Raw genomic sequence first — 16,865 nt, 5'->3', positions numbered from 1 at the left:
GCCGCCAGTGTGCCCGTTGACTTTGGCTTCCTCGCCCGGCCGCATCACGGTATCTGGTGCGGCTTCTGACTGAGTGGCCGGTGCCCCCTTGACGCTGGGCCGGTGGTCCCCGTTGGTGAGCGTGGTTCTCATGGGTGGCAGGGGGGGCCCCGAGGGGCGTAAGACTAAGACATCCCTCCGCGGGGGTCCGGTCCAGACGAACAACATGGACCGCTATACTCAAGGTCGAGGGTCCCCTGGAGCGGCTGGAGCCCCCTCGGACGAAGCTGGTGGTGGCCCGTCCACGCCCTCGGATCCGTCCCTGCAGGACATTATGGGCGCCATTAACGGCATCAAGGAGACTATTGCTACGCAATACGAGGCCTTGGCCCGTAAAATCGACACGGTGGCTATTGATGTCGCACTGATTCGGGCGGATCTCTCCAAGACCAACGAGAGGGTTCAATCGCTTGACGTGCGGACGTCCACCCTGGTGGCGGATGTGTCGGACCAGCGGGCCACTCTCGGCGACCTCAAGTCGGCCAACGATCTGATGGCCCGGCGGCTGGAGGACTTTGAGGGACGGGCCCGCCGCAATAACATCCGCGTCATAGGCGTCCCGGAGACCTCCGACAACCACCCGGTGGATCTCTTGGTGGAGGAGCTCATCCTCAAGCATCTTGCCCCCGCCGGCCTGAGTAAGTTCTTTGCCGTGGAGCGGGCCCATCGAGTTCCGGGCGGTCGGCCGTGGCCGGGGGCCCCCCCGAGGCCCATTGTTGCCAAACTTTTCTACTACAGAGACCGAGATGTGATTTTGCAGGCCTCGCGGGCCCATGGCCCGGTTCGCCATGAGAATGCGTCTATTAACTTTTTCCCGGACTTCACCCAACTTGTCCAGAAACAAAGAATGGGCTTCCAGGGGGTAAAGCGTCGCCTCCGCGACCTGGGTCTCAAGTACTCCATGCTTTTTCCTGCTAGGCTCCGAGTGGAGCACGAAGATCGGACAACCTTTTTTGACTCTCCCGCAACTGTGAGTGACTGGCTTGACTCGCTGCCGGGCCGCGGGGACCGGCCTGGGCCCTCTGCTGGTACCGAGGGTGGCGGGTCTCCCTCGGAGTGACTTTGGTCCTTGACTTTGCCATTTTGTACTGTTCGGCTGGGTTCAACTTCTCTTTTGCATTTTGTTTCATTATGATCTATGTGGGGGGCGGTTGGGGACGGGTCCCTCTCCTCCTCCGGGGTCTTTCCGTAGAATGGGGTTTATGGGGCGACAGGCACACTGCAAGTTGGGGTGGTTTTTCGGGTCGCAGGGGTGCAGGGTGGGGGGAGTTGGCAGTTGGGGGGGGTTGGGGGGTTTTGATTTGTGTGTTTTGTTTTTAATGCGAGGTCTTTGTTCTGTTCCAGTCTTGGGCGTTGCGCTATCTGCTGGGGGACCCTTGATCGATTGGAGGGGATGGGGGGGGACGGGTTGAGGTTGATGTCATGGAACGTCAATGGATTGGGGGACCGTATCAAACGGGGTGTTGTGCTGCAGTATTTGCGACGTATGTCTCCTGATGTGGTGTTTTTACAGGAGACGCATCTGGTGGGTAACGTTTGTCATGCCATGAACAGGGGGGGTACCGACTCGTTGCCCATTCTGGTTTCACCACTGGCTCTAGAGGGGTTGGCATTCTCCTGCGCTCTTCACTTCCGCTGGAGATCACCAGGGTAGTCCCGGACGATAGAGGGCGCTATGTGGCTTTGACTGGGCGGTGGGAGGGGCAGTCCCTTTCCTTGGTCTCTGTCTATGTTCCCCCGGGCCTCCAGAACTCCACCTTTTCAGACTTGGGTCGAATGCTGCTTGAGCTTCCGGACAGTCTTCTGCTTATGGGTGGGGATTTCAATTCGGTGGTCTCGGGCGACCGGGATCGCCACCCGCCCAGGGCCCTCCCTGCTGCGCAGGCGTGGCTTGGCGGATTCTTGGAGACCTTCGGTCTGGTCGATTGCTGGAGGTTAATGCATCCTACACAGTGTCAGTACACTTTTCACTCTGGGGCGCATGGGAGTCTCTCCAGATTGGATTACTTTCTTATGCCCGCGGCCCAGACTGCCCGGATTCGAGAGGTTAAGCACCTGGCCCGGGGTATTTCTGATCATTCCCCACTGTGGTTGCTTTTTGACACTGGGACGCGGTCTGCTGGGCGGATCGCTCCTATTAACCCTTGGTACCTGCGGAACCCCACGATCCGCTATAGTCTGGTCAAGTCGATTGACCAATACTTCCTTGAGAATGATGGGTCGGTGATGTCCGCAGTGTCCCTGTGGGAAGCTTTTAAGGCAGTACTCCGTGGGCAGGCCCTATCCCAGATTGTGGCAGCTAAGAAGGTTAAGATGGAGGCGGTGGTGGAGCTGGAGACCGACATCTTGGGGTTGGAGGCGGCCTTGGAGACGGGTGTCACTCCGGATGGGCTACATGCCCTCAGCCTGAAGCAGTTCGAGTATAAGTCCCTTGTCACTGACGCTGCCCGGACCATGTATAGGGAGCAGCAGGGTAGGTTGTATGATGCTGGAGACAAGGCTGGTAAATTGATTGCTTGGCTGGATAGGAAGGAGAGAGTGAATCGTGTGGTCCCAGAGCTCCGGGTTGCGGATGGAGTGTGTGTGACTGAGCCTGGTGAGATTGTGGAGTGCTTTGCTGACCACCTCCGGGCGGTGTATTCCCCGGTGTCTGACAGAGATGAAGACGACTCTCGTCTTCTATTACGGGATATTGTCCTGCCCGGCTTATCCGTCGAGGACCGTGAGCGGTTGGATGCCCCCTTGGCCGTCGATGAGATTGCTACCGCGATTGGCTCCCTTCGCTCGGGCAAAGCCATGGGCCCCAATGGCCTGCCGATCGAGCTATACAAACTACGCCCGGATAAAATCGCGCCCTTCCTCCGTCGTATGTTTCAGGAGTCGAACGAGAGGGGTTCCCTTCCCGCCGACCAGCGTCTGGCGACTATAGTCGTGATTCCTAAGGAGGGTAAACCACGTGACCGCTGTGCTTCATATAGGCCTATCTCCCTCTTAAACGCAGAACCCAAAATCCTGGCTAAAGTCCTCGCCAACCGCTTGCTGAGCGTTATCTGTGATCTGATTCATCCGGATCAATGCGGCTTCATCCCCCACCGTAATACCGCTCTTAATCTGCGGCGTCTGCACGGCGTCCTAGCTAGGGCGAAATACTTTTCTGAACCAGCCGTATTGGTTTCCTTGGACGCCACCATGGCCTTTGATACCATCGAGTGGCCATTCCTCTGGGCGGTCTTGGAGAAGTTTGGCTTCGGGGAGGGATTTCTTAGCTGGGTGAAGCTTCTTTATGCCGGACCAATGGCTCAGGTGGTTGTCAATGGGCGGGCTTCCCGGCCTTTTGCTCTCGGGAGGGGCACTAGGCAGGGGTGCCCGTTGTCCCCTCTGCTTTTTGCTCTTGCCTTGGAACCGCTCGCCGCCTGGCTCCGCTGGGAGCCCTCTATCAGAGGGATCCGGTGGGCCCCGGGCTTCGAGGATCGGGTCTCGCTGTACGCGGATGATATTCTTCTGTACCTCACCTCGCCGCGACAGTCGCTTAATGTTCTCTTTGATGTCCTCACCTCCTTTGGGAAAAACTCGGGTTTGATAATTAACTGGTCCAAATCTTGCGTGTACCCTATCTCTGGTGGCCCTCCCATTTTGCCTCCTCTACTTCCTATCCAAACGTCCTCATCCGGCTTTAAGTACCTGGGGGTATATGTTTCGTTGGACCCGGCGGTCCGCTATGAGCAGAACCTCCTGTCTCCACTCCGACGTTTGAGGGTGGATACGGCTCGTTGGTGTAGGTTGCCCCTGTCTCCGCTTGGTCGCGCGGCCCTGTTTAAAATGATGTCCCTTCCCAGATTTCTTTACGCACTTCAGAACTCCTTTGATGTCATTCCGGTGGCCTACTTTCGGGAGGTGGAGAGTCTGCAGAGGAGACTGGTCTGGGACGGGCGGGCGCGTATCGCTCTGGCAAAGCTTACTCTCCCCTGGTACGACGGGGGCATCGCGCTTCCTGACATTAGACGGTACTATTGGGCCTCCCAACTGTCGGCAATTAACCATGCCACGTATGCTCCTGGTCTGAACCCGGCGTATGAGATGGATAAATTCCTGCTTCCCGGCGGTAATTATAACAGAGCGCTTTACTCCCGATCTGCTGGCAGGACCCTCACGGGCCCTACCAAGATTGCGGTACGGGTGTGGAAGGCGGCGAATGTAGCGATGGGCTGGAGTGAGCGTTTAACGTGTGCTACTCCCTTGTTTGCCTCAGACCGCCTGGGGAGCCTTTGGACGACGAAAGGCTTTGAGCACTGGGACACGATCGGCATTAGCAGAGTGGGGGATCTGTGGGTTAAAGGCGCGGTCAAGACCTTTGCGGCGCTCCGGAGCGAGTATGAGCTTAGTGAGAGGGAGTTTTTTTGCTACGCCCAGGTTCGGCATGCCCTGCTCTCGGTTTTTGGGGAAGGGTCCACGGTCCCTGTTTCTTCGCCCCTCGAGGACCGCATACTCGACGGTCACGTTCCCGATAGTACTATCTCTTTGATCTATAAAAAATTGATAAATAATCGGGCTGACCTCTTGGTGCGTCTCCGGGAGGCATGGACGGGGGATGGGGTTGAGTTGGACGACGAGGACTGGCAGTCCGCGCTGTCATCTCCTAAGGAGGTTGCCATCCCGGCCCGTCTCCGTTTGGTCCAGCTTAAGATCCTCCATCGCGTTTACGTGACGGGTCCCCGATTGGTCTCAATGGGGTTTTCTGAGGATGGGCTCTGCAAGCGTGGCTGTGGGCACAGTGCCACCTTTCTCCACATCCTGTGGGAGTGCCGCGAGGTGGTGGAATACTGGCGTCAGGTGCATGAGGTTATGAGGCGAGTCACCGGGGTCACGCTGTTGCCGGAGGTGCGTCGTTGTGTTCTGAATGTGTGGGAGCCCAATGACTATAACGCGGCCCAGACTCGGTGGGCGGCCCTGGGGAACATGATAGCAAAGAGGGACATAGCGCAGCTTTGGGGTTCGCAGCGGCCCCCCACCGTGTCTGTCTGGAAGGAGAACATGGACTGGTGCATGTTCAGGGAAAAGACTGTGTATGTGGCTCGTGGTAAACCCGGGGCCTGGAACAGAATTTGGGGGTAGTGGAATGTGTATCGTGGAAGTATTTGTGCTCCCCCCCTGGTGGAAACGTCTGATGTAGCCTTGTCCCCCTGATCCTTGATAGTTCCTTACTTATCTAGCACATCTGAGTATAGATTTGGTATTCCCGTTTCTCCCCCCCCCTACCTCTTTGTTTCCCTTCTTCTTGACTGCCATCGGGTGGTCGGATATGGAAGTGCCCCTGCTGTGGCCCGACGCCCATCTTATGTTTTCTTGCCTCGCTTTTGTTTTAAGTTGTTATTTATGTTAAAAGGGTGTATCCTTATTTCCTTTATGTGCAGTCTGCTCTTCTGTAGGGTGCGGAGCCCCGGTGGGCCAGTCATTGTGATTGCACTGTTTGATCTTTTACCTACTAGCGGCCGGCCCTGGTGGTTGTAGGCCCGTGCTTGTAACCTTTTTCTGCACAATAAAAAAAATTTCAAAAAAAAAAAAACAATACGGAATGGGCGGGGATATTTAATGCACATACTTTTGCAGTGTGATTTTTAACTTTACCACAATATGCCCGCATTGCAAGCGTATATGCATTTCGAAGTAAATAGTGTTGCACTGTGAGTTAAACACGGTCACACCAAGAGAGAGAGGCCATGTTAAATAGATGCAGAAATGTGATGTCATACAAAAACTAACACTTGGCAATGAAAATGTTAATCCACCAAGAGAAGCACTCCCCCGCAGTTCTGCTAGAACACCGTACCATGGCAACACAACATGCCCTGGACCCAGCAATCAATCGACAATTTAATAGTACCATCAACTGCATGATCCGATAAACATTCACAACAGTTTGCTATTGGATAATTAACAATGGTAAACCTCCCAACACACTACTTATTGGGTAAGGTTAGTTCCGTATTTGTAATGAAAAGCTGTTTTGTTGCATGCACCCCCTCCCTATTTTCAGGAATTATGTGTTGGTCGAGACACCAGAAGTGCCCTCAACCTTAAATTGGTAGATCAATATGGCAGTGGCAATGTTAAATTCAGTGCAGTGTGCCAGAATTAGGCTTTTCTTTAATGATTGTTGCTCTATTTACATACTCATATATCTATATGTACACTGCTTGCATGTTAACACTCCTGTGGATGGGGGCAAGCTAACCGAGGCCCTCTATCCGCATGCCCCTGTGAGCCTGCATTAGAAGTGGAAATAGGTTCATGCTGAATATCAGTGCCTAATTTCTTCTGTTGAGTGTCAAACATTCAGAACTAGACACAATTATTGTACTATTGTTTGTTGTAAACACAGTGGCCTCCACTGAACCCTGCCTGGCATGTGTAGCATTTAGGGCCTTCGAGATGCTAGATGGGCACTGACCTCTTCTGCATAAAGTTGTTTGCATTAACTGCAATCCAGACCAGAAGTAGCGCTTTACCTGAGCACTAGTTTACTTTAAACATGTTTTTATTTTAGGCACAGGAATATGAAGTGATTTGCCCACAATCACAAGATGGTGAGCCAACGTTGAGACTCAAACCTGGTTCACCGCACTAAAGTAGGCAGTTCTGGCAGTAATGCCACATTCTCTCCACTGTGAGTTTTGCACGGATGTTTCATGGCGATAAGCAAATAGATAAGATGCCTGGGACCCATCGCTAGGGAGGAGTGTTGCACTAATGTATACTTTTCTTGATCAACTCAATACTGTAACTAGATCCCGGTCCAAAATAATGTTGTGGCTTTAAAAAGGAAAGGCACATGGGAGGCTTACTGATGTCATCTGTGGTTCCCTATATTGCGCACTCTGTATGGGGGCATTTCAGTACTTCGTAACACAACTGCACTGTTAACACGCAAGCACTAAACATTATATTTTAAACATTTGCTCAACTGTTCACTGCAGTGTGTCAAGTGCAGTAGCTCGCATCACGGAATACTGAGCCTAGGCCGGGAATGCAACCTGGTTCCTTAATTAAGATGGTGGCAGCTCTCTTGCACATCTCAGAGATGTAAACTCGCTTGCAGCAACCGCCTGCCATTTAAGCACTAACCTGCAAAATTACAAAGGCATATGACTTGGAAGATGAGAGCAAAATTACCAATATACCTCCTGGAACAGGAGGGGAATTAGAACCCACGTCCAGCTGGGGCAGATGTTCCAAAATGACAGCAGTGGTGAAGCCTAAAACAAAGCAATACTTCAGATTGAACTGCCCTAAACCCCACGAACCCTGCTCAGCTAATAACCATTGAAGAGACGTTAAAAATACCAATCAAAAACAGCAGGCTGGCTAGACGTGCACTAGCAAGGATGGTGCAAAGATAAACAAGTGAATACTTGAGCACTTGTGAAAAGCGCTGTTAACCAAAGAAAAAAAGTAGTCCTGAAAACATTTCCTAAATGCGACAAGTGTAAGGTTACAAGTAATGGAGCTCTGCTCCATGGGAGGGACCAATCCATGGAAAGGAGGGACAAATTGGAAAGATTAGCCACTTGGAAGCATGGCTTTTTAAAAGACACTTGCAGAAACAAATAAAAAGCAATAGGCTGGTTGCAAGACCAAAAAGTATATACAAGAGTTCTCGAAGAGACAGCACAAGAGCTGCCTAGGCTCGACCTAAAAATGATTTCCAGCACCTTTTTTAGCAAGTGATTTTGGAAGGGGCTAGAGAAGGGCAATGCATAGTGCCAGATGAGAGTCTGAAGCTCATCACAACAGACATTACATAAACTGCATGATAAACGATTGTGTCACCATGTCATCAGACTGGAACTTTTGCCAGTTTTGCCCCCCATTTGATGCACCTCATACTTTGGTATAACTGTAGGTCCTTGGAAACCCTTTTATGATATGAAATTCATCAGCAGAGATCCTCTGTCAGAACATCCCGAAACAGTCACTTCCTAATGGTCATAGGGGTAATTCACAAGCAAATTTAAGGTTCACAGATAGTAGGCCACCAAGGAGGTATGTCAAGTTTCTGTGCCTGGGCACATTTAACAGAAACCCAGCAGAGGACTCTACGGATCCATCCATGCCTCATAAGAGGGGGTGTGTTGGATTCAAAGACTACTCACTCCTGGGCGACAGTGCCCACCCCCCCCAAAGGAAGCAGATTGCACTAGCACACATACAGACAGGTGAAGCTAGGGCCGAATGGCCTCTGTGCTGGCACGCCCTCTTCCAGGCGTTAATCATGGACTTGGGAAGGAGAATAAAAAAGAATGCAGGATGGTCTCACCCACATATTTCTTTGATTGCCTTGCAATGCACAGGGGCAGGTTTACATTCACTTTCAACCTCTTTGTGTTCTGTAGGCTTATTGCAATGGCAGAATATGCTCTCCTGTAGAGCGGAGCCCTTGACTAGCTAGACAATGCTGCAGAATTTAACTATGATGGCTAAACAATAGAGTTCTATTGGTACTGTTGGTGGCGTGAGATATACAAGATTGTGGTGGTAGTTATGTTTTCATACACATCATGGTCCAGTATTTGCATGTGTATATCTACACAGTTTAGTCTGGCAATCTTCTGGCATATATATCTGTTTTAATAGAAGTATGCAGGATTGGTTCCTTTGTTTTATATTTCGCATATTCAACTGCTAATTATCAAGCATATGTATTTGACCTTTTAGGCATCATTAATACACTCTGCTCTATTCAATATGTTCTATTTTTTTTTCACTTGCCAAGTTATTTTCGCCATTTTGTTCTATCTGGTTGGCAGTATTTACAGATGATGCTTTTTTTAATGTCTCTACTTTCCGCAGTTCATAATTTTGGGTGCTACTTCCAGCTGTCTCTCCCTTCTTTACCAGCTTAAGTGGTTTATTGTTCTAATATTATCATGACTTATTGCTGTCTTTGCTTTCTCTTCCTTAATGAGTCTCACTCTTTGCTGTTCCCTTGGTTCAAATCAGTAGTTTATCGTGAGTTATTTTTGCCCATTGTTTTCTAGCCTCTCAGGTCCATGGGCTCCTTGATCTCTTCCAGTGGTTGTGTGGTGACTCAAGAGGCTCCCGTAATCATCATAGCCTAGAGCAGGTCTTTGAAAGATTGTAGTTAGGGAGCCTCGTAAAATGAATCCTGGCAAATACTAAAATGAATCCTGGCAGTTCAGGAAGACTCTCGAAACTCCAGTTAGTCTAGCTACAGTTCTTGAGTTTGTGTAACAAAACACATTACCATTTGCAAGCATTTTATTTTACAGACCAAAACACAGCTTAGGCAAGTAAATCAGACGAAACATTAGTTACTAAATACAACTGGATTATGTTTGTACATTAAATACGGAAGCCATGTATTCCAGTACCGGAAGCCCCCTTTCAGGATAGGAGGTGGTATTAGGGAGTAGGCCTCAAAAAAATCCAATAGAGCGCTTTTTGATTCCATCCATGAAATCTAGAGTTACTAAATTCAGAGAATGATAGGTGTACAGTTTCTTTTCTCCAAGTGTTGTGGATTAGGGTTTCTCTGGGAATGGAGATGCTCACGTACCTGTGCTCATGCGGTATGCTCCTGGGTGTGCTGGCTGCAGTGGGTCTCCCTGGCTCTGACTGAGACTCCTCATAGGCAGCTTCTGATACACTCGATCCTCATAAATCGGGTCTATGTGGTGCTCGGGAGACTGGAGGGAGCGGAGATCCGAACCAAGATGGCTGTGCTGGCTGGTGTAAGAAGATCGGGACCCGGCTGCAAATACAGGCACAAAGGAAAACTTGCATCACACAAGAAAATACAAAAAACTGTTGTATTTAATCACAAGAAAACCGAGGAATATTATCTTTAGAAAACTCAGTAAATAGCAGATATCAGTGAAGATTAACTTATCAGCGTTGTCCAGCTGTCTGATTTTGCAATAACACTGAATTTCACACCACAAGCAGATGTTTCAGAAAAATAAATATTGTGCAAAGCCAGTAAAATATTCATTCTCACGGGGATTACAACGATAGCGTGATGCATCAGAGGAAAGCATGTGAGTCAGATCTGTGGATGAATACATTGAGAGAATGTGATCTATGTTTAACCGCATTCTACCCCGACTCATGAATTTAGCCCAATGCTTCCTACACATGCGCATTCAATTGAAATGGCATACCTATGGAAAGCTCCAGCAGGGCTCATGATTACAATGTATTTCAATTTCAACATGATAAGCCATCTGCCTTTTGATGCTTACATGTGCTATCCATCGCAGTTATTGGTATTCTAACCAATCATAGACAGGGTGTTTTGGATACAGGCAGGTTGTGCATCATTTCCAAAGATTGCATTCAAAATGTTGGTTGAATGCCAGATCAGAGCACTAAGCGCAGACTCGATCTTTGTGAACGACGAAGATAAATGCATAAAAGGAGAGCTCTTCCTACAGACCAAAATATATTGTATTTTTTCAGTGAAATCTTCTGTGGGACTCGGGAAACAGTCAATCGCTCATAAATAACCCGAACGGAAATGGGAAAAGAAACAGTTTAGTGTGAACAGCGATTGATCTCATTACATTTTGGCTCCATGGAGTTTTTTTTAAAGCGGTTCTTTCTTGGGGTGTCTTACACATCAAACGATACAATAAACATAAACAAGTCCAGTACTTGACAAATCCACAAAGTCCAACAACAAGAAATATGAACGATAGGACTTTTTGCTCCCGTCCAAAGAGTATGAGGCAAATAGAAAACTGCATAAAGGATTACAAGGGGTGAGGAAAATCACACGGGAAAAGAGTAATCTGCAGGTAAAGAGACCAACCTGGAAAGAAAACGATAAGATTCAACGATTTATAAGACAATCAACAACCTATAATGTAATCACTCCAATAGGATCTACACTCAACAGTGCTGTCTGTTCATATCAATAAAATGTAAGGAGGGTAAGAGACAACAAAGCAGTGGGTAATATTTTGTCTGGTTAGTCGGGGTATACAGTCAGTAGTGTAATTGATCAGGTCCTCATTTAGTAGGCTCGTTCAGGAAGCCCCCCGTATATTTTCAAACACATCCATCTTGTCATTAACCCTATTGATAAACAAGTCACTGCTTGTAACACCTCAGACCTTTATTCTTCATATGTAGGTAATCTGGTGCACCATCAATGTCTCAAAATACAGACCTGGACTGCCACCAACGATATCACCATCCAGCTGCGTTTTTGATTAGCAAAACCTAAAATGTCTGTTACGTCATTCAATATAGGCAGTTGAGCCTAGATACTTAGAGGGTAGTCACAAGCAGAGATCATTGTATGCTTAATGTCGGGCCAATATTTAGTTAGGTTAGTGCAGTTCCATAAGATGTGTAATAAACCACAGTGTGGCTGAGATCATCTCCACCAGTGCAAGAGTGGATTGTGGCAGTAAACCCATACTGTATAGTTTGAAAGGGGACCAGCACCAATTATATAATAATTTAAAGTATTAGAATTTCAATCCTACGTCTCTGATGCATCTGTCCTGAGGTTTGCGCCAATCGGACAGTTCTGGGTTATGTTACAGTAGTGTTTCAGAATGCATGTTCTATGAGAACATTGTGCAGAGCTGAGCTGACCACTCTAAATGTGCCCCATGTCTCAAGATATTGTCTAATCGAGGATGAAATTAGGGTGTTGGAAGCCTTGCACTGATGGTGCTGCAAGCAACGGTGCAATTGAGTGTATAGCAAGGTGTATGTAGTATCCAGGTTGACTTCTATGCACAGTGAAATAATGGCCTTGATATCACTTTTATTAAGTAGAATAATGGCTGATAAGCACTTATCATGCCACTATTTCCAAGTGATCATTATACCACCAATTAAAATCCCAGCCATCTGCTAGACATGTAAAGTAATTTGCACCAAAAGATACATTTTTAATCTCTTATATGCATAATTGCATATTAACAGTTCACCTCTATGGCATGGATTAAGAGATTATTCGATTTGGGTAGCAAGGACTTGATTATGTGGAGTGGCGGCAGCCCTTCTATAACATTCAACCGGTTTCACTCTAAGTAACGGACCAGCAGTGACAGATAATGTGATAAATAAACTGAGTGCATGTAAGGGAGCTGCGGCACAGTGGAGATGATGTGCGTATGTAATTTATACATTTTCAAAGGACAGCAATAACCATTTTTAGTATTTGAACTCTGTTTCATATGGATAGGTTGAGTTGCATCCAATGTGCAAAATCATTCTACGCCTTTGTGATCAACTGTGTCAAGTTTCCCTCTATCATCATTTCCACTCCCCTATTGAGGACAATTTTCAAATAATTGAGGGTTCGGGACCTATTTAATGCTCTATCCATGAAAACTGGCTTTTGTAGTAATGGAAACAATCTCATTAGAGCACCTCTTCATGGCAGCATGCCGAAATCCATTGGATGGTGCACTAAAAAGCCCATTTGGTGGAGCTCCGCGTAAGGTAACACTCGCATTTGCATTCTCCCTTTCGTCATCTCCATAACAATGTCGAAATCTTACTATCTTCATGTTTGCCCCCACAAAAAAAACAAAAAAAGCCCTTGTAGCCTTGGGATGGTGGTAGCTCTTCTTTGGTAAAAAGAATCATGCCACTTGTCTTGTTTCCCAATGATAAATTATCCATGAATTTCTAATGTATTGCAAAAAGGATAAATCACTGGAAATTGAGATCTAAATTTGATTCCAAGTTCCGGTCGTATAGTTACGTTATCAAGAGATCATTTTGTTAGCAATGCTCCTATACAAATTTTCTAATTCAACACAATCTATAGGCAAAGACAAGTTATTAGCTGGCATTACTAAATAGGTCCCCCAACCGAGAGTGCTGATGAAGAACAATCCCATTCCCCATCCATTCCTAAACGTCAAAGGGTACTACAGAAGCTGTACCATCTATGTGAGGCAGAGGTCATCAGGGAATTTATAGAACATAACAAATTGTTGCCATGGGACACGCAATGGGTGAAAGCCCTAGTTAAATTAAGGAGGTTTCGATTTATGTGTGATATGAGATTGATGTGTCCTTCGCATAATCTACTAAGGGGAGAAAATTATGTTAGGAGTACCTGAGTCCTGTTTCAGAACTGGTCTCCTGAGATCATAAAAGAAAGAGAGCAGGATGCATATTAGATACTAATAAACCCTTTATTTTACCTGCTTCCTAATTGAAACACTTCGATTAATATTAGAAAATGTCCAATGTTGTGAAGAGCATGTTAGATGCAAGACACTATTGGCTAAATACTACGGTTGGGGTGAAGAAGATGTAATATAATAATTTTGATTTTCAGCCAAAAACCCTGAGAAATACACCAGTTATGAGCATCTGCCGACAAGTAGCTCACCCGTAAATGCAATCATCACAACTTATCACCTTATCCCAAATCCAGAGATTGAATAAAATGTATACTTTGCATTGTAAGGCGATTTATTTTCACAATCATGACCTTCAGAGTGATGGATGTTCTAATTTCACTGCAGACTCTACTCAATTTAAAAATTATGCGCCTACAGATGCTTTGACTTATATCAACATTTTCTTTTGGTACGCAGCTACACTGCCTTTGACTGGCTATAGTGATGCCATCAAATCAATAATGTTAAAAATAAGGTAGTTCATTCTGTCACAGGGCGTCTTCTATGATGTCATTTGCCATGTCATACTTGACATCACATGTGAGGTCATGAACAGTACAATGGAGGGTGAGTTATGGGTGCATAGTTACCCATAACTGGTAAAGGTGAGTGTTTGTTCCTCCAAATCGTAACAATAACTTCATTTCAACTGTAGGGATTTAGTGAATTTCTGAGATGTTTTTAAATAACGTAATCTTCTGCGCAGGTTCTCCCACACCTTAACTTTAACACCGTTTTTCACTGCACTCAGCCCTGTGTGCCCATTAGCCACTGTGAATGGCCACATAGGGATTGAGGGCAATACAAGTCCTCTGTCCACTCATTGCACTCAGCCCCATGTGCTAACAGCTGTGTGTGGCCTGTGACTGTGTGCAGCAGGGGTTGGTAGAGTGCCGGCCCTGTGGCCTTGCAGACTACTGCGCATGGCCTTTGACCTTAGACCATGTATGACCCTAGTGATTGGACTTTGGCCCTGCACTGCTCTCTGGCCCTGCGAGTTGTGTTTTTTGTTTTTTTTTTGGGGGGGGGGGATCTTTAAACCTGTGGAGCGGCACACAGACCGAATGTTCACAGTCCGCTGACGAATCCTTAAGATCCATGAACCTACTGCAGAAACTGTGGACTCAAATGATAAATCAGCAGTTTTAAAAATATTTGTGGGAAGGCCGTGCCCCTTTGGAATACCTGTTCCCTAGTAGGTCCCTAAGGGTATGAGATGCTCTCACTTAAGCCTTACAGCCAGCCTGTCAATTATTAATTTTTCCCTATATGATGTCTGTCCCCCCTCACCTCTTGATCACAGGCACAACAGATTTTTTTCTGTTACAGTCACTCAGATTACACTGGTGTACTGACCCACAGATGTAAGCAGAAAATATCTCAATCTTCTAAGACTTCAAACACCACTCAACACCTTTCCGCAAAGCAAAACAATGCACCAACATACAAAAAAGGCTCTATTGTAAGTCGAAATGTAAGCAAGATTCGCGTCTGCTTTAAGGTATAACTTTTACGACATTCCCGCCTGTATTTATGTATATATATTTTCCTCAATTTATTGGTATTTACACATTTATTTACTTGTTCGAGATAAAACATAAGTTGCAACCAATGCATTTCCACGTTGTTTTTGCAAATACGCATACATTCACATTTCCACATCTCTAGAATCTTAGCGCACTAAATAGTCATATGCAATATAACGCTCAAGTGAGAATATTATTATCGCACTCCTTGCAATTTTTGCTTTATTGGAAAGGTTATTCATTTTGTAACAAGCTGTGCTGTCGTCATGTACTAGCTATTGGCTTGTACGTCATGACTGACAACAGGGAGACATTCAAAAGAAGATCAAATTTCAATATATTTCAGATTTAAAAAAATAAACACAGATAGGAAAACAGATAGCACTCCATCTGCGTTTTTGTGTGGAAATTAGTAAGAAAGGAAAAATTAGAGTGCTTCATATAACGGACACCACGACAGATTCACCTTTTGATGCAGACGAAATGCATCATATAATTTTCCAAATTAAACAAAGACATCCTTCTTCGTCAACATTCGAAGGATGAACCTTTGAGCTGGTTCACTTCTGACACCACTACAGGTATGACTTGCAATTTGTACAGTGCTCTTAAAAAAATATTTAATACAGCTATTTCGAGTGCATTAAGGCTTGACAAAAAGAAAGGAAAATAATGTGTACTTAAGTGCCGCCACACACGTATTGTCGTGCTACAGGAGACATATTGGACATTACAGGTACGAGAGAAATGGAGCGGACACGTTGTACGACATCTTCTCTTCAGCTTATGCATGCCCCAGCCATGCTGGCAGACATGCACAGGGATGAAACAGAGGGACGCTATGTAATAGTAGAGAGGCATCTCGAGGGGTCTCCGCTCACACTTGTAGGTATCTGTGTGCCCAACAAAAAACCAACCCTCCTTTCATGGCACCCAGAACATATGGGGTGGCTACTTTAATTGCATTCCTGACGTGACCCATGACCTCTACATTCACTCGCAGCGCAACACTCCATGCACTTGGGTGACAACACTTCCGGGACTGAATGGCACATAGGCGACTTCCCGATGCGTGGTGGTTAGGTCATCTAAATGACAGCGAATTCTCGTTCTATTCCCCAATGCATGATATACATACCAGGTTAGACCTCTTTTTGTGTACTGATGGTTTGGGCGCCCAGATCGTCCGTAAGGAGTAGCATGCACTCTATCTGATCATTGCCAGCTACAACTGACCCCGACATGGCTGAGACCACGCCCTAGGATACCGACCTGGCGGTTACAAACAGAAGCACCCTCAGAACCTCCCTTCAGGGAAACCCCAGTGACGAGCATCATCCAGTACTTTGAAACGAACAAAGACACTACCCCCTTTAGGGCACTGGAGTGGGACGTGCACAAGGTGGTCATGAGGGGCCACTGTATGGTTGCCATGTGGCGGGTGCACTGAGGACTGATCGAGGAGCTGTTAACCCTCAAACATGAGTTGCACCTACTTGAGGCAGCAGTTGCTCACCTTACCGCAGAGGTCGAGCAGTGCTCGCCGATAGAGCCCTCACACTGGGGAATTGAATATCGGGTTCCTCACAGCCTGCCATTAATGTTGCCTTCTGGGAAGACTATCAGACCCTGTACAAGGCAGGGGACACGGTCCCACCAGACTGGGTCCACAAATTCATACAGGAGCTCTGGCTACCGAAACTGTCCCCACCCCAGCGCAGCGACCTGGATGCGCCAATTTAGTTGGAGAAACTACAGACAGCCATTGCACACACTGCTCGGAATAAGATGCTGATTGAATACTATGCTAAGTACACTGCAAATCTTACTCAGCACCTATTGGAAGTATTTAACAAAGCTAGGATGGTGGGTCAGCTGCCAGACTCGCTCCTCAAGGTGCTGATTGTGGTCCTTACCAAACTGGGCTGTGACTAGGGGTGGACAGAACTCATGGGGTTTCCCGCTGTAGAATTCCGCAATGTTAAATAAAAACTCGGCAAGATTCGTGATCGGGTGGAAATTGGCAAGTAGTGCTTACTGATTTTTAGCTCAAAGAGCTTGTTCTGCACTGTGAAATCATAGCGAACAGCTCCATGCGGCGCACCAGATGGCGCTGCTTCTTTCT

At 46.9% G+C, this 16,865-nt stretch overlaps 1 protein-coding gene across 12 annotated transcripts in view; it reads right to left on the bottom strand.

Moving 5' to 3' along the window:
- The window catches only part of CTNND2 (catenin delta 2), a 3,222,299-nt gene that overhangs the window by 1,461,664 nt on the left and 1,743,770 nt on the right, over positions 1 to 16,865 (bottom strand). For all 12 annotated transcript variants that reach the window (XM_085606754.1, XM_085606755.1, XM_085606763.1 and 9 more), the window contains one exon: positions 9,614 to 9,808. In XM_085606754.1, coding sequence (XP_085462880.1) covers positions 9,614 to 9,808 — 195 coding nt within the window. The remainder of the gene's footprint in view (positions 1 to 9,613; positions 9,809 to 16,865) is intronic.

The sequence above is a fragment of the Triturus cristatus genome, chromosome 5_2 (assembly GCF_964204655.1).
Source record: "Triturus cristatus chromosome 5_2, aTriCri1.1, whole genome shotgun sequence".
Classification (NCBI taxonomy): Eukaryota; Metazoa; Chordata; class Amphibia; order Caudata; family Salamandridae; genus Triturus; species Triturus cristatus.
Note: the sequence above shows the minus strand (reverse complement) of the source record. Positions and strands in the feature narration are given on the sequence as shown.